The sequence below is a fragment of the Podarcis pityusensis genome (assembly GCF_964106645.2).
Source record: "Podarcis pityusensis genome assembly, chromosome: 1".
Classification (NCBI taxonomy): Eukaryota; Metazoa; Chordata; class Lepidosauria; order Squamata; family Lacertidae; genus Podarcis; species Podarcis pityusensis.
This window is the reverse complement of record NC_138028.1, coordinates 44,147,675-44,174,752: the sequence shown is the minus strand read 5'-3', so window position 1 is coordinate 44,174,752 and position 27,078 is coordinate 44,147,675. Positions and strand designations below refer to the sequence as shown.

The window sequence follows — 27,078 nt, the reverse complement described above, 5'->3', positions numbered from 1 at the left end:
ATTTGTTTGTGGCGAGATAGGACGATGTTGCCTCAAAGCAAGTTATTCCACACTTTCCATTGTATTTTCCCATCACTTTCTTTACTGTAAAAATACACATACTTGGGAGAAGCAGGTTTGTTATGCAACCTGAATTCACCAGAGTGTGACTGAATCCTACCCAAAAATGGCAACAATCTAGAAGTCACCTTCTCCTTTTTCAGCCACCCATTGCATTCTCCCTCCCTCCCATCTGGATGTCAGAATTTTTTATCTAAGTCGGTCAACGTTCCAAGGCAACCAAGGCCATGTTGGTTTGGGTTGGGGGGGGGGTCCTCTTTGCTAAATTTCCCCCTAAAGTTGTTAGTATCATGGCCAACCTTGGGGTTGTTCTTGAATCTGCTGATAGATCTTTCTTGGGCTATTTCACCTAAGTTTGTTCAAGCACAGGAAGGCTTGAAATGGAAATAGAGGTTCCAGTCTGTAGTATTTCATGCTTTGGGTTATTTGTCAACAGCTCTGCTACACTTAATTGAAAGAGAGATGACACACAGTCTGCCCAAACCAGGTGTCAATCATCAGTAATTGCGAAATAAGATTAAAGGCCTGTGTCCTTGTGGTTTGATCCCTTGCCACTTTAAAAAAGTCCAATTATCTGGACACTGCAGGATGTTCAGCATCATGTGGTCAGTCACATTAACATCATGCTCCCCTCACCCAAGTGATCCAGCTACGCAAACATTACTAGAGCTGTGCATGATCCAAGAGACCAGCAACCACAGCCTAGCCAATATGGTGCCCTCCAGATTCTGTTCGCCTACAGTTTCCATTGGCCACAGCCAGCATGACTACTGGTTAGGAATGGTTACAGTTGCAGTCCAGTAACATCTGGAGGTTGCCACATTGGCTACCCTGACTTAACATAAAAAAATAGGCTCAAGTTTCACTTGATCACCTTCAACTCAAAACACAAGGGTTCTGTTTACAATTTATCTGATCGAGGGCCGCTGCTTGCACTTTTCAGCTCTTTCCTTTGGGGGAAAGCTGCTAAAGCCATCTTAAGTTAAAGAAGAGAGCGTGGCAGTGAGAGGGAACATACACAAACCAGGCCTGGAAATACATAGCACAGCACAGGGGAAAGGAGAGGGCTGCATTTTGTTGTGCATGCATTTTCCAGTACTCATTCTGCAAGGTCTCCTTGCATATTCTGATTTCCAGAGAATAGGTACTTCCTAGGCAAAAGAAACCCATCCACTTCCTTGACATTTTATAAACAGATTCCATTCATAAATCTTTCCTCCTCTCCTAACTGCTTCTGAACACTGAACACCAGAGTAATGGGATCTGCTCTTCTCCCAGTGCAGAAGTGCCCAGGCGCAAAATATCCCCCCTCCCCCAGAGCTAAGCACTTCAAAAATAACATGCTCCAGCCCTCTGGGCTCTCCCTCCCCCCCCCCTCAAACCCCATGCAGCTCTGTCCTAGGAAGTCTGGAAATTTACAACAGTGTTTACACTTCACTTGCCTGCACCAAGGAGCATCAGGTTGCTCCTCTCAACAAACCAAGGCTCTGGGAGCCAAAATAAAGCCAGCTCAAAAGAGAAGCACACCCAACGGTTGCCAACAAACCTTAAGGCAACAACAGGTGATGGCACACACCAGGGAGTTTCCCTCGTTCTTTTAAACCTCCTAGAAACAGTAACCAGTAAAGCAAGCAAACCCAAAAGCCTCTGGGTCTGCAGCTCCAAAGTGTTTTTCACCCAGAGGAAACACATGGAAGAATATGTACTGGATTTTTCCGTGTGGTATTCCTTCACAGAGGAACCTCACTAAGCTCAAATGGACTATTGTCCCAGAAGAAATTTTGAAGCCAAACCTGTGGAGCTCACATATCTCTTTTGTGGCTGACGGTGACCACCCAAGTCTTACTTTTGGAGATGATGCCAAAGACAAGAGTCACTTGTGTGTCTTTCCACACTTCACAGTAATATACAAGTTACTTGTCAGCCTTGCCATGAAGGTTGGGGCAGGGGGGGAACAGCATATAAAACTACTTCAAATAAAGTAAGACAAGCTCAGAACTGTCTACCTCAGAGTCTCCCAAGGTCTTCCGGATATTGTTGAAGTCTTAATTCCCATTAGGCCCAGCTAGTACTAGGGCAAGATCAGAGATGTAGTCCATCATCATCAGAGGTTAGCCCCTCTGGTCCACAGTGACCAGACAGGAGTCTTTTCCAGGACTACCTCCAAGTTCTGCCAGGGTCTGAACCTGGGACCTCCTCTATGTGCAAAGCACAGACCTCTGAGGGACAACCCTGTTCCTCTGCCTTACTTTTCCATGTTGAAACTTACTCTACGCACTGCTTGCAATGATTTTTTGCAAAAACAACCGACTGCTCTGAAACAAGATCTGAACAAAATTTATGAATAATCATAGCTTCATTTACTTTTGAATTGTTCACCTGAATCCAAGGCCTCAGATATTTCAGTGCATGTACTTTTGCACACCACAAGATTCAGAGTTGTTGTTTTTTATCTTCATTCCTACACACATACCGTATACGCCTCATTATTCTCACAAGTGTTTGGAGCAGGATTTCTGAAGGTAGTTTTACACACAAACAAGGTTAAAATAGTATGAGAATGCAAATATTACAAGGTACATGGCAGTGTGATTTCTTTTTTGAAGTGTGATACAGACACGTTATCACAACAATAGTGGCTCATCAGCAAAATATTTGGGAGCAGAACTCAACAACGGCAAATCAATTCCAGGTTTAAAGTAATTTGGCAACAAACCTTATTATAAGAAACATCACGATCTTGGCTGTTTCTTAGTCAGGCCCAGTTCACTGAGCCTAAGCTTCCACAACCGCTCAGCATGAACCACCATTGACAGGACTGGCAGCAATGGCAGCAGATACCTTCTATGCTTATGATAATATTTTATTCCCTTGCTAATTATGCTGTTTTAAATGTGCATTTTATATTTGACTTCCTTTATTAAAGTTTTCTTATGAAATGCATAAGGAACCTTTTGTTAACTTTGCTGCATTAAATATGCATTTTGTAGTTGACCTCCTTTTGTAACGTTTTATTTTGAAAACTTTAAGATAATATTTTGGTTTCTTGTTAATTATGTTGCTCTGAATGTATACTTTATATTTGACTTTCTTCAGCAATGTTTTATTCTGGATTGTTTTATTTGATGTTTTAATGTAGGTTGTAACATTTTTCTTAAAAATAGAAAGCGGTATAGAAATGAAATGAATAAACAATAGTTACGTTTGGAAGCACCAAGGGTGCTTTCAGGCAACTGTTTATTGAGCATTCATCCTGATTTGTTTGCAAGAAGATTAGACAATGTTGGCTATTTATTGAACATTCATTCCAATTTGTTTGAGTGGCGGTTAGAGATGATGTTGCATCAAAGGAAGTGCTATCCCAAACTTTCAAGTGCATTTCCCCTTCACTTACCAAAGTCTGAGCTTTTGTGAAAGTGGGTCTGTTGCGAAAGCCTTCACAATCAACTATACTTACACAACCTTCATTTGAATCCCACCTGAAAATAGTTACAGTCTGAAAGTGCACAAAGTGTCTAACAATCTACAAAAACATTACAAGCAGGCTGGGGACATTCTAATTATACATGTTTTAGAAAGGAACTTTTAGTAAAAATAAGATCTTTAATTAAAAAGGCAATTAACTAGAAGAGCAATCCCTAAAGATAGTCTGTTTGAACTAATCTGAGATTATGAGGCATGCCACTTTCAAGGCTACACTTGTCTATTGTTTTAGATCCCACATGCAAACACAGGAAAGAAACCTATCCCAACTTTTCTTAAAAATTACATACTTGATGATATTCAGTAGCTATTAGACTCTACATGGGAGGACTGCGGTCATTTTACTACTCGTTCAGAAGAGATAGTTTTATTGGGGGCAGCTTCTCTCATCCTTTTTGCAATGGTGTGTAGTGTTGCATTTAACAAAATGTTCCCTGCTTCACAGCTATTTAAGGCACAAGGATCAGTACTGTATAGTATTGCATCTGGCAGCCTCACTTTAATAGTTAGGATGCACAAGAAGACTGTATAAACCACCTTTCAACAAACATTCTCAAAGCAAAGTACATTAAAAAATGTCATAAACAGAGAATCACAAAATTTATCAAGTAACTGGGACAACAGAAATAAGTGACATGATTCAGGTAACAACCTCATACATGTTTACCTGGGAGTAATTCTCATTGATTGATTTAACAGGGTTTATTTTTTAGTAGATTGCATCATCTCTTAAAAGCAAGCGCCTGTTCGAACAGCCAAAGGCATGCAGGACTACCACAAACATTATAATAAATTACATTCATTCTGACAGTCAAACCAGATCTTGACTGGGAGCTTTCCCTCCATGCTATAAGTCAGCCCTGATCACAGCCGATATTTTCTCCTAGGAGTAAAACTTAATAGCACACATGGCTCAGTCCACAACCTCACTAAGAAAAGAAAAAAGACCCCAAGTATTCCAATCACAGAACTCATGTCACTTTAAAGTACAGTGGTACCTTGGTTCTCAAACGCCTTGGTACTCCAACGCCTTGGTTCCCAAACTCCGAAAACCCGGATGTAAGTGTTCCGGTTTTCGAACGTTTTTCGGAAACGGTTGTCAGCTATTGTTTCCGGGGCACCTGCACCAATCAGAAGCTGCGCCTTGGTTTTTGAACATTTCGGAAGTCAAATGGACTTCCGGAACAGAATAAGTTTGGCACTTTTGTTTTTGCTATTAATTTTACATTTTTGTTTTTGAGGCTTTTTCGGTTAATTCATTTTTGTGACTGTGTGAAATCCAGTTCAGCTACTGATTGATTGATTGTGTGACTGCGGAAATGGATAAAAATGCCCCATCCAAACAATGACTATCATCGGTGCAGGTAATAAAAAAATTAATTTTAATTTTTATCATCTACAATACTGTCTTATTTATTTTATAGTACAGTACATTCATTATTGCTTTCATTTTATGGATCAATGGTCTCGTTAGATAGTAAAATTCATGTTAAATTGCTGTTTTAGGGGTTGTCTTTAAAAGTCTGGAACGGATTAGTCCATTTTGCTTTACTTTCTATGAGAAAGCGCACCTTGGTTTTCGAATGGAGTTCTGGAACGGATTAAGTTTGAGAACCAAGGTACCACTGTATGGAGCCATTGCCTCACAATGCTTGTAGAGGCTATGGGTTCAGAAACTGACTAACAAACCCATAGCATTGACTAGACCCTTCTGATAGATATAGTGGCTGGAATGATAGCTGAAACTTTCCTTTCTTTCTTTCTTTCTTTTCCTTTTTGCATGATTTAAGTATGGTGAGTGTTGGACTACAATATAAATGCATTTAGGTAAAGGGACCCCTGACCATTAGTTCCAGTCATGGCTGACTCTGGGGTTGCGGCGCTCATCTCGCTTTATTGGCCGAGAGAGCCGGCGTACAGCTTCCGGGTCATGTGGCCAGCATGACTAAGCCGCTTCTGGCGAACCAGAGCAGCGCACGGTAACGTCATTTACCTTCCCGCCGGAGCGGTACCTATTTATCTACTTGCACTTTGATGTGCTTTCGAACTGCTCGATTGGCAGGAGCAGGGACTGAGCAACGGGAGCTCACCCCGTCGCGGGGATTCGAACCGCCAACCTTCCGATCAACAAGTCCTAGGCTCTGTGGTTTAACCCTAAATATATATTCCAATAAAACTAAAAGATTGGGCGCAGATAGTTTTGCAGGGTAGTTTTCTGCCCCAAGTGTCTACCAATAAAATATGAAACTGAAATATATGGCCAGTTTTATGGGGCATTTTTCTACCCCAAAACCAATTTAAATGTGTCTCAGGCTGGCAAAACATCCCAAAATAACACCACGTGCCTACTGTCAGTCTGCTTCCTTGGGTTGGTTTTTGCTTGAAAACTACATGGATGGGATGGGACTATTTTTTTTTTTACCCCAATAGGCAAATTGTAAGTGGTAAGTGGCTGAAATAGGAGGATATTGCTTAATACTGTGTAAGTGACAATAGGTCCGCTTCTGTGTAAATTCTGCAATGAACAGTAGTAACCTCCAGGGTAGATTTCAACCTCATTTTCTTGGAAGGTGGTTGGACTATTTCTAGCCCACTTTCCACAACAGCAACAACAACGAGTCTCAAAGGTGTGTTGTTATCACAATTATTAAAACCTTGCACATATGAATCAACAAAAATAAAACATCAGAGAAACAATACTTAAAAAGCAATTAATAGAATAGTTGTGGGACAATGTCTTGGAGCAAGTTAGGTGTTTCATAATCTAAACTAGAATTTTTAGGTAGTTCCCTCCCCTTTAAAAAAAACAAACGACTGGCAAGCCATTTGTGGAAAGCAGCCCAGAGCAAATGTCAAATAGTAAAAAAGACACACCCTGGCAAACAGGACGTTTTCAGAAGGGATACAACAAGATCATGCTCTTGCATAAGTTTTTGCTTCACAGAATACATCACATCAAGACACCAGTACTGGGGGGCGGGGGGCATGGAACACTGAAGCAGATCATCACACATTTTGCTTTTATAAAAAAAGTGACTGCAGCCAAATTCTGTGCCTTTGAGATTAGTTGGTACACACACAGAGAGGGGGGGGGGGAGAACAGTATTCAAACAATACTTTTTTTAAAAATACACTTAATAACAACTAATATTCTGCTTCACTAAATTAATAAAGATCCCAAAGTATTCCCAACAAAACATAGCTCTGAGATTAGTTTTGAAGTATCTGGCCTGGAAAAAAACGGTCTCCAGCAGTAGATTAATAAAAAATCACCTAATGCTTTGCAATGCTGCCTACCTAGAATGGACAGTAAATTCAATAAAATGTTTGAATGCTGCATTTGCAGACAGCAGTCAGGAAGGGAGAGAACACAACAGGATGCCAAAACTTCACTCACTGAATCCTCAATTTTTATGGGATTCTTTGAGGTTTTTTAATGGGCCGGAGATCTGGAATAGAACCAGAGTAGAAGGCCCTTTTCCGAAGTGGAAAGCCTTCCTCCTGCCTTTATGCTTCACCCCTGCCAGCTGCCTCCAGCCCTTTCCTTCACCCTCCCAAAGGCCGTTTACAAAGTGCATCCCTACGGCTTACCGCCAACAGGGACAAACAGCACAGTAAAGGGATTATCGGTGAGAGATTATCCCCGCCTCCCAGTGCTGGAAGAAGATGGAAGCCGAGATCCAGGCTGAGAAGCAGCTCAGGGTTTTAGGAAATGTCTTGTCTTGTGGCAATTTGGAGTTGCTTATAAGAATTATAAAGCAGCAGAATACTTGCAATTGTAATGGATTACTTTGTAATATGATGGCCTGGTAGGCTTTTGTTGATTAGAGTTTATAGGAGCAGACAGTTATACCAATAAAGGTCCATACTGTATAGCTCAGCATCATCTACACTGACTGGAAGGCACTACAGGGTTTCAGGCAGGAGTCTTTCTCACCCCAGAGAGCTGCTCAGAGGACTCCCAAGGAGAGGGGAGAGGAGAGGAGACCGAGGGAACACTCCACAAGGGAGGGGGTTCGAAAAAGGGTGAGAAACTGATAACTTTGCAGCCAAGAGGTGACCTAACTGGGCTCCTGAGGCCCTCAGGGGTGCCACAAAAAGAATGTAGTTGGTCAAGGGAGCTGTGGACTCAGAAAGGTTGAAAACCTCTGGAATAATATATACCAGTATTTCCATTTCCCTAATACCACAGGCAAAAAAATCTTAGCGCCAAACAGACCTATACACCACAAAAAAACCCACAAGATTCCCTCAAAGATGCAAAACGTGAGAAAACCTAGTCGTTGTCATCATTTTATATTTGGGCTGCAGCGCAACTCTGTGACCACTACAACTATTATAATTTGGGGGTCATCAAACTAGTTGCCAGTTAAGGAAGGCCTAGTATTTTAAGTGCACAACTCGCACCTGCAACAAAAGTTTGCAGTGTGGAATGCCCCTGCTCAGTGTTCCAGATAATGGGAACTGGACTAATTATATACAAAGATAAAGCTTTTAGAAAAAGAAACTCATTGAGAACATAGGGTTACAGGCAACCCCCGTCTCTGCTGAGCAGTAGCAAGTGTCCAGGGGTCTTGACAGTTAACAAGGGTTTATGTTCCTTAGAAAGGAGGCACAATGTAGACGAGTGTCCCACAAGTGTTCCATATGGTTCCTTTCATAGCTTCAGCAAGCTTGGGTTCAAAGCAGTAGCACGTCATGGCCCCTGGTCTCTCAGTGCAGCCTCTTCCATCCAGTGTGCATGGATTTCTGCCCACTTCCTGCTCCTTCTTCCCAGAACCCCCTGCTCCCAAAACCTCGGTTGTAAAAGAACACCCTCCTTTCCTGTGGTGACATCACACACCCCTATTACCCAGGCAACCTCCCCTCTCTCAATTTTTCTGTTTCTCTCCACTTCTCAGCTGAGGAAAGGACAGCATCTTCAAGGTCAATTGTTCTTAATGGCCCTGTACTTAGTTCTCCTTGGGTTCTTAACAGCATCACTATTAGCAATCTCCTGAACAGGAGAACTGGTTCAGTCAGTATTTTTCACTGGCCTGGCAACTTCCCTTCATATTCTGAAAATCGGCAAAATTCTACCTCTTTACTAAATTTAGGATTATGGGGAGTCTGCCCTCCACCACAAATTCATAACCATATACTGTATCAGGTTTGAAAGGCAGGAAATCCCACAGGGTGCCATTCATCTTCATAAGATGCCAATTTCTTCCACACCTGAGCGCTAACACCATCAAAGTGCAGCGACTCCATCTTTCACAGCACCTCTAGGTACTGATTTTATGATTCCCTTTCACAGATAAATCCCACCCCCTAACACTGAAGACAAGGAGGTAACACTAATAATCCAACCCCCCCCCCCAAGTGACCACTAGTTTAGTCAGTGACAGTGGACATGATTTGTGGCTTAGTGACTTGAGGAACTGTCTTGTAAACTTAAAAAACATAGTTTTAACCTTACCGTTGGCGAGAGATTTGATCTCTCTTTTCAGCTCTGGCTCCTGTCTGGCTCATAATATTAACGGCAATGTGGTGCAGGAATTATTTGTTAGTACACTGTTACTTTTACAACCCCTCTTCTTCAGTCCAGCCTGCATTTTCACACTGTTTGGTCTGCAACACAGGTGAAGACTCACAGCATTTAGTAATCTCTAACATTTTCTAATCCTAGAAATTATGGGTACCTTTGCACCCACAAATCCTTGAACCTTAAACCAGTATTAATATTTTCATACTTTATCTGTTTCAGTCATTAGGACACCTCTTCTATTAGAATTCAGCTACATTACATAAACAGCTGCCTTATAACATGAGATGGTGATCACTACCTGTATTTCATAAAACCCAGAACTGTCTATCCAAACCAGCAGTGAATCCACAAGGTCTTCTGTAGATGCCTCTCATAGCTCTGCTACCCAAGATCTCTTTTTAAAATAATGATGCTAGGGAGTGTACTTTATGCTTGCAGGCATGTGCTCTACATAAGAGTCCTGCTGGATCATCTGGCTGAACATCCTGCTTCCCACAATGGAAACAGGAAGGTGTGTGTGTGTGTGGGAAGTCCATAAGCAGGCCATGAACTCAATAGCACTCTCCCATTTGCAATCCCCAACAACTGGTAATCAGCAACATGGCATTTCTGATCCTGTCAATAATGTAGTCATAATCATGACTTGGAGCCATTGATACATCTGTCCACCTTGGAAGCTATTCAAATTGGGGGGCATCCCCATCATCTTTCAGCTTTTTGGCATTTTCTTTATCCTCTTTAGCACACTTTTAATTCCTTTCTTATCTAATGGTCTAGCCACTTCCCTAGCTGGTTTCTTGCTTCTGGTGCCATCAAAGATTTTTAATTGTTGGTCTCAAAAGTTTTTAGAGACATGCTTCTCAAACTCCACTACTGAACTGCAGCCTCCTCTCTACTGGATCAAGGAAATCAAGAAAACAACCCATCATGCTTTTTTATTCTCTCACACCCATCACTGGGCTTTGGAAGGAAAAACAGTAGTTATGCCATTTCTACCAGGCAGCCCAAATTCCACATGATAGCAGCCAGAAAAGGAGAATTATACCAAGCCAGTCTAGGTCACTGAGGTACATACCATATACTTAAAGTACACTCCCCCATCTAAAGTAAACCTGGGAACTGTAGTTTGATAAGTGTGCTAGGAATTGTACCTCTTTAGGAGGCAAACTACAGTTCAGGGGATTCTTTGAGGTGTAAGGAGGGCGTGCTTCAAATGTATGGTGTGTGCATGCAACCAAGGCCTACAAAAAATGGAAGCAAAGTAATTTAAATTTTAATACTGCAATTGCATCACTTCTAAGCCTTAGTAAAGACAGGGTGCCAGGTTTATTGTTACAAACCCCGCAACCCAACCCATTGAAGACCACTGGGAGGGCAGTGAAACCATAAACAAAGCACAAGCAGCATAACGTACCAACAAGCACCAGGGGCATGTTCATTACTTCTACTGCCATGAACTTCTGAGAACAGTATGTGTGTGGACGAAAGTAAACACCATATCGTATAAGACTAAAGTGACTAAAGTATAAGACTAAAGTGAATACCCAAATATGCAATCCAAGCACATAGTCACCCCTAGCCAATAACAATCACTAAAACTCCCATGGCAGATGACCCAGTCTGGTTTTGTTTTTTTTTAATAATATTTATTGAGAATTTTAAGATTACAAAGAGACAAAGAAAAAAACAAGAAGAAAAAAACAAGTAGCATTTAAACAATACGAATCAATAAAAAAAAACAAGGTCAAAAAGAGAAAACAAAACAAAACACATAATACATCAAAATCAAAAAGCAAAAATAGACAAAAAATTTAAAAACAAATCCAATATTCCCAAATCATTAACTGTCATTACCTTGTTTCATCGACCTCCTCACACCTCCCTTTTTTGTGTTCTAGTTGTTAATTATCTCAGCAAATCCTTTCCATCTTTCATAATATTCTGTCATTAAATTACCTTAATCTATTTTAACCTTATCTTACCATAAAAGGCCCTAAAACTTAAAACTTAAATCTTATTTATACCAAATTCTCTTAACCATGACATATTCTTACATAATTCTTTTTAACATTTCTGCTAAAGCCAAATAATTTCATTCCAACATTTTTCTAATACTCTTTACTTTTACAAGGTTTTCCTAAATAATTTGTTTAAAACTTTCTTCCAATCTTCATCCAACGTCTCTTTCTCCTGGTCTCAGGTTTTGTCAGTCCTTTCTATCCCATCCATCTAGTCCATCAACCTGGTAACCTTATATCCGAGGCCCTTGGATCTCTTCCATGTCCCATCCGCAGATCTTCTTCATATTTATACCTGTGCTTTACTTTGTCTTCTGCTCCTTTCACTCGGGGAGACTCCAGCTTGACAATGTTTTTGTTCCTTCTCGACAGATCAGCCCCTTTTCCAAAGTCAACACTGAACTCCATATGGTATTTAAAAGCATGTTTCAAAGTCCCTCCAAAGTTAAGGGCCCGCACAACTCCGAACGCCTCCCGGCCCAAAGCCAGATTTGAAAGGTCAAAACATCCCTGCATAGGGGGGTCTGTCCAGCCCCCCATCTCCAAGCCAAACAGAACTCTGTCTCTCCAAATCTGGCTTTCTCCAGGTTCATTCGTCAAGTCCAACAACTCATGTTCCTGCTGGGCCACAGTTCCCTCCATCTCTGCCTCACTAGGTCCAGCAACAACCTCCTCCCTCATCTGATCTGTCAAAGCACACTCCTGAGTTAATTCCTGAGTGGGTTCTAAATAAGTACCCACTGCCTGTCCAAACTTTCCGATCCCAATAGTCATCAAATCCATCTTCTCATGTAACTGTTCCAATAAAGCACTTGTCTTACAAAAGGCCAACACCAGAGCCTCCGAGTACATTCTTGTTGAAGGTCAGAGTCTGTTCCCACGATCTTAATCTATTGCAGCTGCAAAGCTCCCCAGTTCGAGTTTAATAACAGTTTCACAAGCTCCCTCTAGGGGAAAAAGCTTCTATTTGTATCCATCTCTCTCTTTTTTTTTTTAAAGCAAATCTAACAACAAAGTTTCCTTTTTCAGATATTTTGTCAATATTTTGTTCCTTTTAGATGCGAAGGGGAACAAAGGAATCAATATGTTTCTCTTCTTTTAACTATCTGTCAAAAACGTTTGTCTATAGTCAATGAACTTCCCGAAGACGTCTGTCCTGACACCCCGCTCCCAGGTTCAGGACGGTGGAGAATTGCTTTTCTTTTCTTTACTTGTCTTCTGCAAGTTTAATCAGTCCAGAAAAAGTTCCCCCCTCTTCTCCTTCTTCCAAGGGGGGTTCAGTAATTTTAAATGATGAAAATTGATCCTTTACAAACGATTTTCTAAACTCTAGCTTGCCGTGTCTTTGCTTCAATCTATTTACAAAAAGCGGAAGGCAGACTTCCTGTTTATACCTTTCCGCTTCAGTGCCAAATTAAAGGAAATTTCTTATTCCAATTTTCCGTTCTACTCACGGACAGTTATTTAAGCTCCAATTGTCCACAGGAAAAAGTCAGCGCTCTCCGGCAACAGCAATGCGGCTTCACTCTGTGAAAGAAGCAGTCGATTCAAGGCACCGCGCCACTCACCCCACGTCGCTCCGGAACCCCGAAATCGGGTTTCCCCGCGAGTAGGGGGGGCGCAAAGGTACCGGCCGAATCCCACGTCCACAGGCTTCTCCCGCCTGTGGTTTTTGATGGGTCTCCGCCTCGCCGTGGCGGTTCAGACCCTGTTTTCCACGGAGCGGATTCCTCCCGATCGGAGGAAATCTGCCCTTACCAGAGGCACCAACCCGGAAGTCGGGGCAGATGACCCAGTCTGGGTGCATTATTCATGGTCTCTGCATCCAAGCTGTTAGTGAACATCACCGTCCTCCTTGCTTGGCATGAAGATTTTGTGGGTTTGACTGATTTTCCCCTCCCCGTAATAGCTGATAGACCTTTGTGGAAAGCATCAGTCAAATAACATTCTGTACATAGATTTAAGGCACTAAACCCCAATACCTCCTGTACATGAAGATAAACCGTAATCATTGTAGAGTCTTGAGATGATGGCTGCATGTCTTTTTAACTTTCCTATGGCAGATTAAAGTTTCTGACTACTCTCACATGGCTATGCAAGCTCAGTTTTCACAGGGTGAAACTTGGAGACACCCCCGACTCATCCTGCGCAGAAAGCTCAGAGAGAATGTCAGATCCTTCCCCCAACGAATTCAAATGAACTTTTGATCATAGGAAGGACTCTAACTTTTGAGAGAGCCCAGGTATACAGGTTTAGGAACAAAAGCAGTATTCCTCTACTATAAATATTTCCTGATGACTCAAGGAAAGCAAAGACAATGAGGAAGGCCTTTTCATATCAAAAAGCATAAACAAAATTCAGGTTTTGGATACAAGGGGTGTACAGACACATTGTTATTACAGTCATTTAGTTTTGGAAAGCACTCTATTATATGCACATTCAAGAGATCTTTTGTGAATTTACTTCCTCCAGGTCCTCATTCAAGAACTGTCTTCAATCCAGGACTGTTTCTTCCTCCTTTCCACTAACAGGTTGTCTGCTTCACAGGGTAGCCAATTTATCTCACCCCACTTTTCTGTTCTTTAAAAGATTAACCCATTAATCTCTGACAAGGATGCTGGATGGAATAGCAAAGCTTTTCAAGGTACTTACATATGTATGTGGCTGGCTTAGCCCAGCCTATTTTAGAGTAAGGTGAATCTGTCAGATCATAGATCATAGAATCATAGAGTTGGAAGGAATCCTGAGTATCATATAGTCCAACCCCCTGCTATGCAGAAATATGCAGCTTTGGCGTCATCAGCCCTATGCTCTAACCAACTAAGCTATCCCTTGGTTTCTTTCAGTTTTTCATTTTTCCAATCTTAAATTCAGTTCTCCACATTTCCACAACAGTTTATGATTTATTTTATGAATTTCTCATGTAAATTCAACAGATAATTCATCATCACACACATTTCTATATGCAAATATGCCTAATCTATACATTTTCCCAAGCGCCCTTCACTAACATAACACATTTTGTATGCTGCTTTCATAAATGTATGCATTCTATGGACACTTTACCCAAGTATATTATTATTATTAAGCTTTGTATATGCATGTTAGTACACATCACTTGGCTGGAGAACCAAATTGCAAAATTCAGAAAATGGCATATTACAAAGGATGTCTTTGGTTTGGTTCATGTATTGTCACAGAAAGTGTGGATTTGGTAGGTTTGTCTTTAAATGCAAAGTGAACAGAATTTCCTCCCCATCCCTTACCCTACTATGACTTTTTGAAACAGCCTAATGACAGATCCCTGCACTAACAGTCCATGATCTAAACTGTACAGTGGTACCTCAGGTTACAGACGCTTCAGGTTACAGACTCTACTAACCCAGAAATAGTACCTCGGGTTAAGAACTTTGCTTCAGGATGAGAACAGAAATTGCACAGCAGCGGTGCAGCAGCAGCAGGAGGCCCCATTAGCTAAAGTGGTACCTCAGGTTAAGAACAGTTTCAGGTTAAGAATGGACCACCAGAACAAATTAAGTTCTTAACCCGAGGTACCACTGTGCCTCATATGGAGAGGCCACGGCACTACACTCACTTATAACCGCCCCTCCTCTGTTCTGACTCCTTGGGTCTGGGAAGAACCATCACCTCAGCCCAACATCTTCACATAGTCCATAAGTCATTACACACCTGGAGAATTCTGAACTTGTCCTCCTCATCTACATACACAAGATTACTGGCTATGCAGCCAATGAATGAGCCATTGGGATGGGCACAGGGGTGGATCTTGGTGATGTGATGCCCTGTGTGAAGCCAAAATTTGATGCCCTCTCCAGCCCTGGCCTTCCCTTCCCAAAGCCAAGTAAGAGGCATCAGGCTTTAGGAAGGAATGTGGAGGGCTCTAGGACCCTGTCAGTTGGGTAAGCAATTATCTGGCTATGAGAAGGCTGCGTGCCCAGTGCTGGCGAACTGGTGGCACTGCCCTAAAACCGCCTCTGGTGGGCATCCTTTCTTCTGCTAAATGCCACATCCCCTCATGGGATAACTGTAAGCACAATCCTATTCATGTATACTCAGTAGCATCCAGGAAAAGAATGGCACAGGCTAGACCCTCTCTGTTTCACTATTTTTTCACTTAAAGCAAATCATTCAAAAATTGCACAATCCACTTGCCACCTCAGTGTCAGCGTCCATTCTCCCACTTCATATTGCTCCCACCTCATTCAGCTGCATGCACAGACCAGGTCACAAACAACCTGAGTTAAGAGAATCAGAATAATCAAGGCTGGGACTTTTAAGAACATTCTACTGTCCTAATCATTTCCAGTGTAGGGCTTAGGAAGGCTGAACTCAAAGCTTTCTAGCTGACATTATAACATTTGGCTCTGTCCAAGAGATTTCATTTTAATCACATTAAGTCAAAACTTACTGAAGCTGCACTTTGAGGAGTTGGGCTTCTTAACTGGAACATTCAAGGAATTGCTTGAACACAAATCAGCCTGCCACCTATAATCTTAATTCTTAAATCACTGAATTGCACTCCATTTTCTCTTTCAACTATTCAGACTTCACTGCTGGGAGAAGTCATGGGCCTTCCATTAGCAACTAGCATCACCAAATATATTGTGTACAGAACGGGCCTATGTCCAACGGCACAAATTCATTAACAACTTCAAAGAAGTCAAAGGGGCATGGCAACTGCTTGATCTGCATTGATAACATTGCTATCTAGGAGAAAGAAAACTCTGATCCTAAACCTCCGATGCCTTGCAGGATATCTATGGGAGAAGAAAAGGATAAGGAGTAAAGCTGATGCAAATCTGGAGTAGAGTCCCTAAAATGACCAAACGGTGCCATGTACACCTCCTTCCAGCAACTCCTGCAGCCAAGCTGGTGTCAAACATATTGCTCTGCTTCCCTTTGAACCACATCAGTGAGGGGGGCGTGGTCTTGTCATTTGGGCAGCCCAGGACCTCCACACGCACTGCCTAGGCTTGTGCCCGGGGAGATCACTTCAGTGCTGCTAATGCAGCGGTCTGACTTCATCCCCAGAGGTGCACACCATTGTCTCTAGAGAGACATCTCTAGACAGATGCCAACATTAGTTATCCTGGGGCATAAAGAAAAATAACCTAACAAAAGTTCTCAATACCCACTACTTTTTTGCTGTGATATTTTGACATAGTCAAGAGTAGGCCTTGGCACCTTCCTACCCAACTCACACTAAAGTTTGAAATCATACAGCAGTGTAAGCTATGACTTCAAACAATTTGTCTCTGCTGGGTCCAATCCAGTAATTCTGTGGTAGTTTAAGAAACATTAAGGTCCAAGACCTGGCTTTGGGGGGGAAATACTTTTGCAGGCTTTTGTACATACGCCTAGAGGTCAATGCAACCAACACCAGTTTCTTACATTTGTCCGAGTAGGAGACACATATGTTATTTATATACACCGCCTGCAAAATTATTGTTTTCACCTAAATCATGAGAGTCCTGCTTAAGCTTAACCCATCCGCTTCTCTTCTAAAGATACTGTGGAAGGGAGCCAGTTGGCCAAAATACAGCTCTTCATCTTCCTTCCCTGTCTCCCTCAGACCCACAAACAGGTTTCTCTAATCATCTTCCAAAAAACCTCTTGAAGACAAAGAAGGTACCACACTGACTGGGAAGTTCGCCACCGCAGACCCAGTCATTAATTAGGAAGCATCCTTCTCTAAACAAGCCGCAGCGCTTGGACACCGGGAGATGAAACACACACAAACTCAGTTACCAGGTCGAAAACTGAGTAAATCAAGATCAATCAAGCCCTTCAGGCCTGAAAGAAACATGCCACATTCTTGATCTCTGAAAGCTGACTTAGCCAGTACACTAATTCATATAGCCACCGGCACCCAGTCACAATCTGCTCAAAGCTGCCCCGTTTTACTGAACTAAGACAATCTGAGAAGTTATTGTGATTAAAGAGAAGACCTTTTTCAATTGGTTTGCCAGACCAGGACACAGTCTGGACCTTTGTTAGCATTAAGATTAAGATAAATTTGTGGAGAATAAGCCTATCAATGGCTGCTAGTCATGATGACTGTATACTACCTACATGATCAGAGGCAATGTGCCTCTGAAGATTGGTAACAGCAGCAGGAGAGGGCTATTACCTTTATATTACTTACCACGTAGGGTTTTTTTTTCTGACAATAAGGAAGGATATACATTTTGTTAAATGAAGTGGTATTAAATACTAGTTTTGCTCCAAGTAGACTCACTGACATTAATGGGCATGACTAACTTAGGTTCATTAATTTCATTAGGTCTATTCAAGTAGGGCTAGTGCTGAATACAACCCTAAATAAATAAATAAATGCCCTTAGCCACTGTCGAAAAAGGATGCTGGCTTAGATAGGCCTTTGGCTCTTATTTCCCACAAAAGAGTTGGGGAACTTGTGGCTCTCCAGATGTTCCTGGACTACAACTACAACATTGGTAACACCAGCAGGAGCAGGCAGGAGTTGGAGTCCAGCAACATCTGGAGGGGCAGATGTTCCTCTGGGTCTAATTGCCTCCACCACTGGCTGAAGCAAGTGAGATGCCTCTTTTCCACTCATCAGGCTATGGAGAAGGACAAACAGCAAGACCCAGGAAGAAGCAGTTCAGGAGTGGTAACTTCACTATGTCGAATCAGTTCTGTTCAAGCTAAGATTTCCAACTTGTGACCTTGCAACTCTCCTTTTCAAATGGTTTTCATGTTTGCCCAGCTGACAGCATCCGCAGCGTTAACCAATATGCAAAAAAAAGTAGTGTGTTAAGGAAAATCACTTGAATTATCAGGCATGCTGAGGATCCTGTTTCATGAACTGACAATCTCTTAACATTACTGTTCTCTTCAAAGAAGTAAACCAGGCTGTAAAAAACATAAAACGCCGCATATTAAAAAAAAAAGTAGGATATTGGGGAGAAATGTCCTTACATCTGTTTTACTACGTGTACACAGTTGTGTTTATTATTTTTTATGTGATTATCATTTATTTTTGTTTGGAGGAGCAGTCAATACCTCAGCCTTTTCCTGTAGTCTGAAGTAGAGCCAAGACACAAGTTTTCCACCTCAGTGAGAATTAGGCTTTTCAAACAGCAGTTTTCCAGGTGGAACCAATAGCAATGATTAATATACCTGTTACTCCCACTAAAATATGACACTGCGCTTCAGAGAGGCAAAACTGGAAGGAATTCCAAGGTTACATTTGTACAAGATGGTCCTGTCCCATCACCTTCCTCGAGCAAATCATTTTCACAAAGTAGAGGTTACAGATTGCCAGCATTTGCCCATTATTCTACAGGATTCAGCTGTGGGACTGGGATTCTGTAGTAATCAGTTACCAAGTAGTAATTTACAATAGTGCACCTAAAGGTAAAAAGATATCCCTGGACGGTTCAGTCCAGTCAAAGGGGACTATGGGGTGCAGCGCTCATCTCACTTCAGGTCGAGGGAGCCAGCATTTGTCCACAGACAGCTTTCCAGGTCATGTGGCCACCATGAATAAACAGATTCTGGCACAATGGGACACTGTGACAGAAGCCAGAGTGCACAGAAACACCATTTACCTTCCCGCCACAGTGGTACCTATTTATCTACTTGCATTGGTATGCTTTTGAAATGCTAGGCTGGCAGACGTTGGGACAGAGCAATGGGAGCTCACCCCATCATGCAGATTTGAACCATCAACCTTTCGATCAGCAAGCCCAAGAGGCTCAGTGGTTTAGACCATAGCGCCACCCAAATCCCTAATAGTTCACCTATCACAACTTGGTTACACAGTCATCTACACTGTCCAGCCAGCTGGTGAGGAGAATGTTACCACACTTTTGCACTTAATTAGACATCTGGGAAGCAGGGGACAGGTAAAATTTACTATTGCAATAAGTCATGGGAGCGACAACAGCAAAGGGTGGAATATACATTTCGAAATGCATTTCTCATCATTTGACGGGACCATTCAAGAAGTTTCCCACGCTCCTCTTGTTAAATTATGTCTTGATAAAACAGGAGGCATTCGTCCCATAAAATCTGAGTATCCTAACCTCTTCCTTTTTTAGAAAGAGCACATTTTTTACCATCATGGTTACAGAGATAAGAGGTGGCCAGGACTCTAGCAACCGGGGGACACTATATTTCATAGCTTTCCTCATTTTGCCCCATCTACAAGATAACTCCATTCCTATGGTATCCCATTATACCTGTCTTTTACAATAATCACAGGTGGCATGTGTTGCTCAGAAGGGACTATGTGGGCGGGGGGATCAAATCATAGCCCTCATGTGTTGTGTGCTTCTGTATACAATTAACTTTTACATCTTGTTGCTAGCCCATCTCAAGTTCTCATCATTATTTATTATTATTATTAATTTCTATACCGCCCTATACCTGGAGGTCTCAGGGCGGTTCACAGAACAATAATCAAAACTGATAGCATTGCAAATAAGCTGGTACCACTTCTAATCATGCATTCAATAAATCAAGCAAACAAAATGAGTTTGCATAGGCAATCTGCATGCATTTCTTAGTTTCCTTCACAGGGAGGAGAACTGTAAACTAACTTCAGATGCATCCACATCCAAGTTACCATCTCACAGACAACTGCAGGGTAAGAAAGAATGAGCCAAGAAATTACTGCACTTCCACATAATCAGGAAAAAAAGGAAGAAGAGGAGAACAAACAGATGGTTTCCCCTTAAGGACCAGGCAACTCCCACTAGCCAAAACAGTAACACTAATACAGTATATTAGAAAGGTGTATGCCTCACTAAAGAGCGTTTTCGAAACCCTGTATGTCTTGAAAGCACATGGGCACATTAAGAAGAGTCTGGGTACTTTTAAATTTTGCAAAACTGGATTTTGATGACTGTAGGTGTTTCCAGGCTGTTTTTTTGAGGATGGGATTCAATCGCATTCCAGCAAATTCAGGTGGCCCAATGAAAATGGACCTATGCAACATAACCACTTCCAAAATAAATAAAAGCAAGCCATACTTATTGCAATAAGGAAAGTGACAAGATAATGCTCTGGAAAGTGTGGGACAACAGTTGATTATGTAACATCATATCAACCTCCCCACAAACAAATCAGAACGATTGTTCAAAAAACAGGTTGTCTGGAAACTACTTTCAGTTGAAATCCTATATGCTTATCTTTTGAGCAGACATGCAGAAGATTGTACTGTGGAGCTTACACCTCTTAAGTAGGGAGGAGGGCTTGAAGAATGGATTTTTTGCACCAAGTAGACCAAAGGTCAGTTGGCTATAAAAGGAGGCCCTTCCACAAAACGTTGAGAAATAAACCCCATTTATTTATATGGAGCATAGGGTGGGAAAGCAAGCCTTATCATTAGATCACTATTCAAGTAACGACATCGGAAGAGGAAAACGCAGCTTTCATAACAATTTTAAGCTGTACCTCTGAAATAAGAGTATGCTTACTTTCATTTTATACTGTCCCATGGGTACTGGGAAAGCTTCTTATAATACAGCAACAAACCCATGCACAATCCACTTATTGGGATTTATTATTCTGAGAAAACATGCAGAGTGTCAGCTGCAAAATTATTAAATACAGAAAGTACCTTGCATGACATGCCAAAAACTGTCCAAGAAGTACAAGGTGCTTTAAGCAAGCATTCATCACTAATTAGTTATAATTAGGAGCAATTACCGGTACATTCATTTTACAGATGGGAAAACTGAGGCACTGTTTCGTGTGCACGTTTGTCCTTAATGCAATACAATTAGGCAATGACAAAGCATCCAGGAATTTGGGATCTCAGCCCCCAGTTTTAATTATTATTCACTATGTGGCCAAGCTGGTTGTTCCTATTTTACTGACCACACAAATTAAAACAAGCTTATCCTCTGAAGGAGAACAGAGTCCACGGCTCTTTCTGCCCTACATTAATCTCAGGACAGCAAACTGAAGAATGTGCCATAAAACCTTTGCTAGAAAGAGCAAGTAGGAAAGAGAGAGAGAGACAGAGAGCACACGTACCACTATGGCAGCTATATCTCAAGGATGCACTGCCTTAACACAGGCTTAGTTCCTTGACACTTTTAATCCTGTTCATTAAACTTAATCAGTCATGTGTCAAGTAACACCATAAGCTTCAATAACAAAGGCTACATCTCTATACTTGAAAAACATTAGGGTAGCATACACACTTGTTGCTTTTGAGAGATGCCCCCAAAAGGCATAAGAAAGGTTTGTTTTAACCAAACAATCATTTGTTCCACACTTCCTTGTGTGAGAAGAGCCAAAGGTGTTACATCCTGTCTTCCCTTCCAATTGCCCGGGGGCCTTACAACACCTATCCACGTGTAGCACATCCTGAAGTGCCTTCATTGCCTTGCAACATCTATCCATGTGCAGCACATCATAAAGTACCTTCTTGCACATACAGCTTGGGAAAGCAACCTTTAGGTACACCCAGACAAAGACCATAATTGTCTTGCTGGCTGTGCTACGCACAGGTCAGAAAAACAGGTGAAAGTACCACCGCTATTCCATAATATTTAAGGGCCACCTTATACATCCCCCAACACAACTGAGCATTTAGCCAAAGGTGAGGCTTTCAGGAGGATGCAAAACAGTTGGAACGCTCACCTTCGTACTGATGTCTTCCCGCTTGCTCCCTGGCTTGCTCCTTCGCAGCTTGATAGAAGGAGATCGAAGCAAGTTCTTGATGCGGCTTGTTATTGTGGAGCCTTCAACCGACATCATAGCCTTCGTGGGGAGGTAGCCCTGCCCCCCTCTCAAGCACTTTCTTCCTCCACCACCCAGTCAGGGGTTAACACGCCAGAGGAGTTAAGGGGGCCATTTCTGTCCAGAGACTCCAGATTGCAGGCACTCCCCTTTTTCACTTCATCATAAGGCTCCCGCTTCAGGGCACAATTGCTGAAAGCTTTTGTATTACTACTATTCCAGATACTTCCTTTGTCAGTTCAAAAGACTCGGATCAATATGGACCTTTGGGGGAAGAAAAGAGGGGAAGAGACAGCAAAGCTAACATAAGCCAGTAACACATCTTCAAGTGCATCTCGGCTTTTTCTAATAGAGGCTGAATGGCAGAAGCCATGCATCAAAGGTCACTGAATTTCATCAGGATTTGTGGAAAATCCTTTCCCCACCAGCATCACCATATGTAAGGAAGCACACTTTAAAGAGCCAGACAGCTTTAAAGGGGTGGGGGAGACCACTGTAATAACCAGTTCACTACAGATGTCAGGATTTAAAGTTAGAGCATTGACCCAGTCCTCCCCCCACCCCACCCCCAAAGCAATCTTAATAGTTAGTCCCCCACAATTGAAGCAGTCCTTGAAGAGATCCATGCAAGGGAATAGCACAGCAGGATCAGGACCACATCTCCAAGCGAGGCTCCTTCTCTCCCCGCCCCCTTGCACTGCCCGTTGTTGCAGTATTCACGATTTTAAAATAATGTTGAGGAATGGGCATCAGATGCTGCATATGCATTGGGCAAATAAGAAACTTGCTGCCATTAGATCAAACGTTTTTAGCCTAGATTTTAAACATAACGGATATCTTCCAAGTCTAAAATAGCCGACTGTTTCGTACACCCCCCGCCCCCTTACTTATCAAGAAGAAAATCTCGACCAGCCAAGATTGTCAGGCCCAAAAAACCTTCCGCACCTCAGGCTGATGACAGCCTCGGGACGGGGAGGCAAATCTACCCAGATTTTTCGGCAGAAGTTTGCGGTAATTTTGTTCCTCCCCACCTTCCTGCCCGCAAATGCGCGAAGACGAAAAATACCCGACCATCGCATAAAGCCTTTCCCAGCGCATTCTGAACCACCGTTATTCAGGGGGCAAATTCAAACCTTCAGGACAATTTTTTTTTTCTTCTTAACAATAAGCCAACGACACAAACCGTTTTCTTGGTTTTTGGTTTTTTTTTTAAGAAAACCACTACATGGCTCAACCTTTGTTACCTTGGCGAAGAGGCAGCGGCGCTTTGCGGAGCAACGAGAGGAGATTAAATGGGATTTCTCTGCCCGCTGCCCGTCCATGCAGCCGATTTTTCCTTTTTAGAAAAAGCCACGGTGGGATTTAAAACGCACGCGAAGCGCCCTCCTCCTCCTCCTCCTCCTCCCCTGAACTCCTTCTCTCGCCTCTCGCTTCGCAGGGATCCAGACCGCACGCAGGCGGGGGAGCGGGAGGCAGCCAGCGGATTCAAAAACTACGAGGAAGGTCGGGAGTTCCTCTTGCAGATTTTTATTTTAAAGGGGGGGGAGGGAGGGAAAAAATTGCTAGCGGGGAGGAGAGACTGGGAAAGGGGGCCGGGCTCTGCCCTGCTCAGCTTCCCCACCGCCTGCTAGTTGACAGCCGAGAGGCTGGAAGTGGCCGGGGCGCCCGTGCAGGGGAGGCTGCCAGGCTCTCCCTCAGCCGGACCCTCCCAGAGGGCTGCCTGCCGTGTCACGGCTCTCCTCCTCCTCCTCGCTCAGCTGTTTCCCCCTCTCCAGGTTCCGGGCTGGCCACCGCTCTTCTCGCTTCCACGCTCCAGCCCCTCCGCCCGCTGCGCTTGTTGTATCCCTTCTGGCGCAGGACTCACGCTGACAGATCCCAGCCAGCCAGATTCCGCGGCGGCGGCGACGGTGGCCTAGGCAGGCCAAACCGCGAAACGGAAAAGGAGGACGGAGGAGAGGAGAACCTCGAGACCGGGTGAAGGAGGGATTAAGGATTCGACCTCAGCGCCCCTGTAGGGAGGAGGAGGAGGCGGCGGTTACCTTCCTTTCCAACAGAGGCAGACCGACCTTGCTTCACCCTCCCCGCCAAGTCACCTCTTCGCAGGCAAAAAGGAGCCGGTTTGGCCAAGCCCGACCCAGCCCTGGCTCCTCTGCCAGCTTCCTTCGCAAGAGGGCACGTTTTAACTTGCCCCCGGGGGCTAAACCGGAGGCGCTGCTTAGTGGGTTACTAAAGAGCACACCGTTAAATCGGGTGGCTGACTCTTTTCCACGCCCCCCCCCCCGCGGCAGGACACCTGTGCCTTTAACAGCTGCTTGGAATGCAGAAGGAGAACCGTTTCCGTTACCCCAGGGAAGAAGGGGTCTGACCTATGGGATCATCTCCTGACCAGGCCGAACTGCTACACCCATAGCATTGCCATTAGCTAGTCTAAACCAGGCTTCCTCAACCACTACCCTCCAGATGTTTTTTTGAGACTACAATTCCCAGCATCCCTGACCACTGGTCCTGCTAGCTAGGGATCATGGGAGTTGTAGGCCAAAAACATCTGGAGGGCCGAGGTTAAGGAAGCCTGGTGTAAACTCTCAGGGGCCTTTTTTCCAAACTTGGCCTGGCTCCTGGCTGGATTTTCCAGTGGTATTGCTATTTTATTATTTATTAAATTTATATACTGCCCTACTTCCGAAGATCTCTGGGTGGTTCACAAGATAAAAATGCAGAACAGAATGCAGGCATTTCCACTTTTATCTAATTACACCATTTTTGTAGCATCCCTTCAATCAAGACCCAGTTCCACTGAATTTCAGATTTTTTAAATGCCGCTCCAGTGTGTTCTCATGCATAATAAACACAAAATTAGTAGTGATCATGACTAGAGAGAATGATTCCCTATGCGGTGTAAACTGCCCATTTCTTGCAGTAATAAATATGATACCTGGAGTTATATCTGATATTAGTCTGCATCCTTTAAAAAATGCACACAGTCAGATCCGATTAAAGTTTGCTTGAGAACATCCCATACTGTTCAGTAGGATTTACTTCCTGAAGAAAGCCCATGAACATGAAGGATGTTTGTAATCCCTGCATAGTCTCACACTGCAAGTGCCTGCATTGGTTTCCATATTCTAACACAGAGTAAACCTTACAGCGGTAAGGCTGCTGTAAACACTTACCTGGGAGTAAGCAACACTGAACACAGTGGGGCTTAGCTTCAAGTAAACATTTAGGAATTGTGCTGCGGAGGGAAGTTTCACTCAAAATTCTGTAATTTGGGCTACCATTTTGTTCCAAAATTTAACAAAATTATGCCAACAGTTTTTAGCAGATACAGTGCTTGCCGTTTTTCTGTGTGTGCTCCTTCTTTCACTGTTTTATGCTTCAGAACTTTGGTGAACGTTTTAATATATGCAATATACTTCGTTTGTTTCTGAGCCCAATTAAAAGAGGTTGGGTTGGTGAGAAGGTGGGATGGCACCATTTATTTGGCATTTAATTAAATAGTCCGTTTATGGAATCGTTCCCTTTCCTTCCCTCTCACCTCTTGTGCTAGGTTTGGCTCTTAATTCCTGGCTCATTATCTGATCCTAGCTGTGTATCCTTGTTTGTCTACTGCCATTAAGCCAGACTTCTCTGGTTCACACACAGTGGGGAACTCTGGCTTAATACAATGCAGTCCTGTTTCCATAAAACATAGTTTATGAGACTAAGAAAGATTTTTGAACCTAGATTATAGGTTCAATGCAATTTCACATTTTCAAAACACAGACATTGATTCATCACCTCTATACTCCTGTTTCTGGGTAGCAATGACTTCCAGGGAAATATTATACATTCCAGGTAGATGGCCATTCAGACTGGTTAAGGTGACTCTTCTGTAGCTAATTGCCCATTAGTCAACTTGAAAGGGTCAGCCCTGTCATTAGGCATAGAACAGCAAACTGCTTATATTATAATTTGTATTTTTAGTGTCCAGGAATGAGAGAGGCACATGTTGTAATTTTCTGCTTCGGGTGCTGAAAAAACTTGACCAACCTTAGGTAATGCACACCTTGACTTGGAGCATTTGCTGCTCTATGTCAGACAGCAAACGTTTTGTTTTGGCTCTGAACTTTGATTATATCCATAACCCACCAGACTCAGATTGCAACCTTATTCTGGTTCGCCAGAAGCAGCTTAGTCATGCTGGCCACATGACCCGGAAGCTGTACGCCGGCTCCCTCAGCCAATAAAGCGAGATGAGCGCCGCAACCCCAGAGTCATCTGCAACTGGACCTAACGGTCAGGGGTCCCTTTACCTGCAAACAAGATGCACTGAAATCTGCAATACATATTTCTGAATAGACACACTTTACTGTTTAAACCTATTGCTGTATAGACTGGGCCTGTTAATTTGGCTTCTGAATTTTGTCCAGGATCAGGTTGCCTCTTTTATCTTTTAATTGCTACTCCCAAAGGATGGGTGGGAAGAGAGGGCAATGACTCATCCCCCTATTTCTAACTAGCTGGGTTGGGTCCTTGGATAAGGGAACATGCACCTGGAAGCCCAGGGGAGAAACAGTTGTAATTCCCAGGTGAGGCCTGCGGCTGAAAAGCTTCACAAAGGATGGGAACATACTGATCCACACCTTTGTAATCAACAGAACCTGTTAGTTTGTTTGTGATAGGGGTGCAGGTTGGCTTGTTCGTTTTAATGCTTTAGGCCAAGGCCTGACAAAGGTTCTAATCCCAGTGCTGGCTTTTTTTGGAAGAAGGTTCCACTGAACTTGGCGAGGCTTCCTTCTGAGTAAACATGGTGGGTGTGGGGGAGAGAGAGAGAGCAGTCAGAAACTGCAGTGCTTACCACACTCCCTGAAAGGTTATCACTAAAAAGCCCCTGGGAGTGCAGTATGTTATGATGCACCGCCACCTCAAAGGAGAAGCAAATGGCTGCCCCTGTGTGTTTTGGCACCAGAGGCCCAGGTGTCCACAGTAGCTAGGAATGCCTTTTACCGACTTTGGCTGCTATTACAGCTGTGGCTTTCCCTTAGACTGGGATGGCTTAACTACAGGAGTCCAGGCTTTGGTAAGTTTAATATTGGATTGCTGCAATGTACTCTATTTTGGCCTTTCCTTATGGTTGGTCCAGAAACTAAATTTAAAAAGGTAAATGAAGAGAAAGTACACACGTCCCACTTTTCAAATGCTTGCTCTACATTTTTCTGAATACAAGGAATTAGTACCCAAATCTTACTATACACACCACAAATTCAGATATCC

General features: G+C 43.0%; 1 protein-coding gene across 5 annotated transcripts in view; it reads right to left on the bottom strand.

The window, feature by feature from the left end:
- The window catches only part of MAPKBP1 (mitogen-activated protein kinase binding protein 1), a 122,611-nt gene extending 98,966 nt beyond the window's left edge, over positions 1-23,645 (bottom strand). For 2 of the 5 annotated variants that reach the window (XM_080996348.1, XM_080996346.1), the window contains exons 1-2: positions 23,070-23,644; positions 21,727-22,089 (exon numbers count right to left, since the gene is read on the bottom strand). In XM_080996348.1, coding sequence (XP_080852474.1) covers positions 21,727-21,843 — 117 coding nt within the window. In that variant the 5' untranslated portion in view covers positions 21,844-22,089; positions 23,070-23,644. Of the gene's footprint in view, positions 1-21,726; positions 22,090-23,069 lie in introns of all 5 variants that reach the window. The other 3 variants (XM_080996345.1, XM_080996347.1, XM_080996349.1) reach the window with 3 other exon arrangements.
- Positions 23,646-27,078: the final 3,433 nt, after the last annotated feature.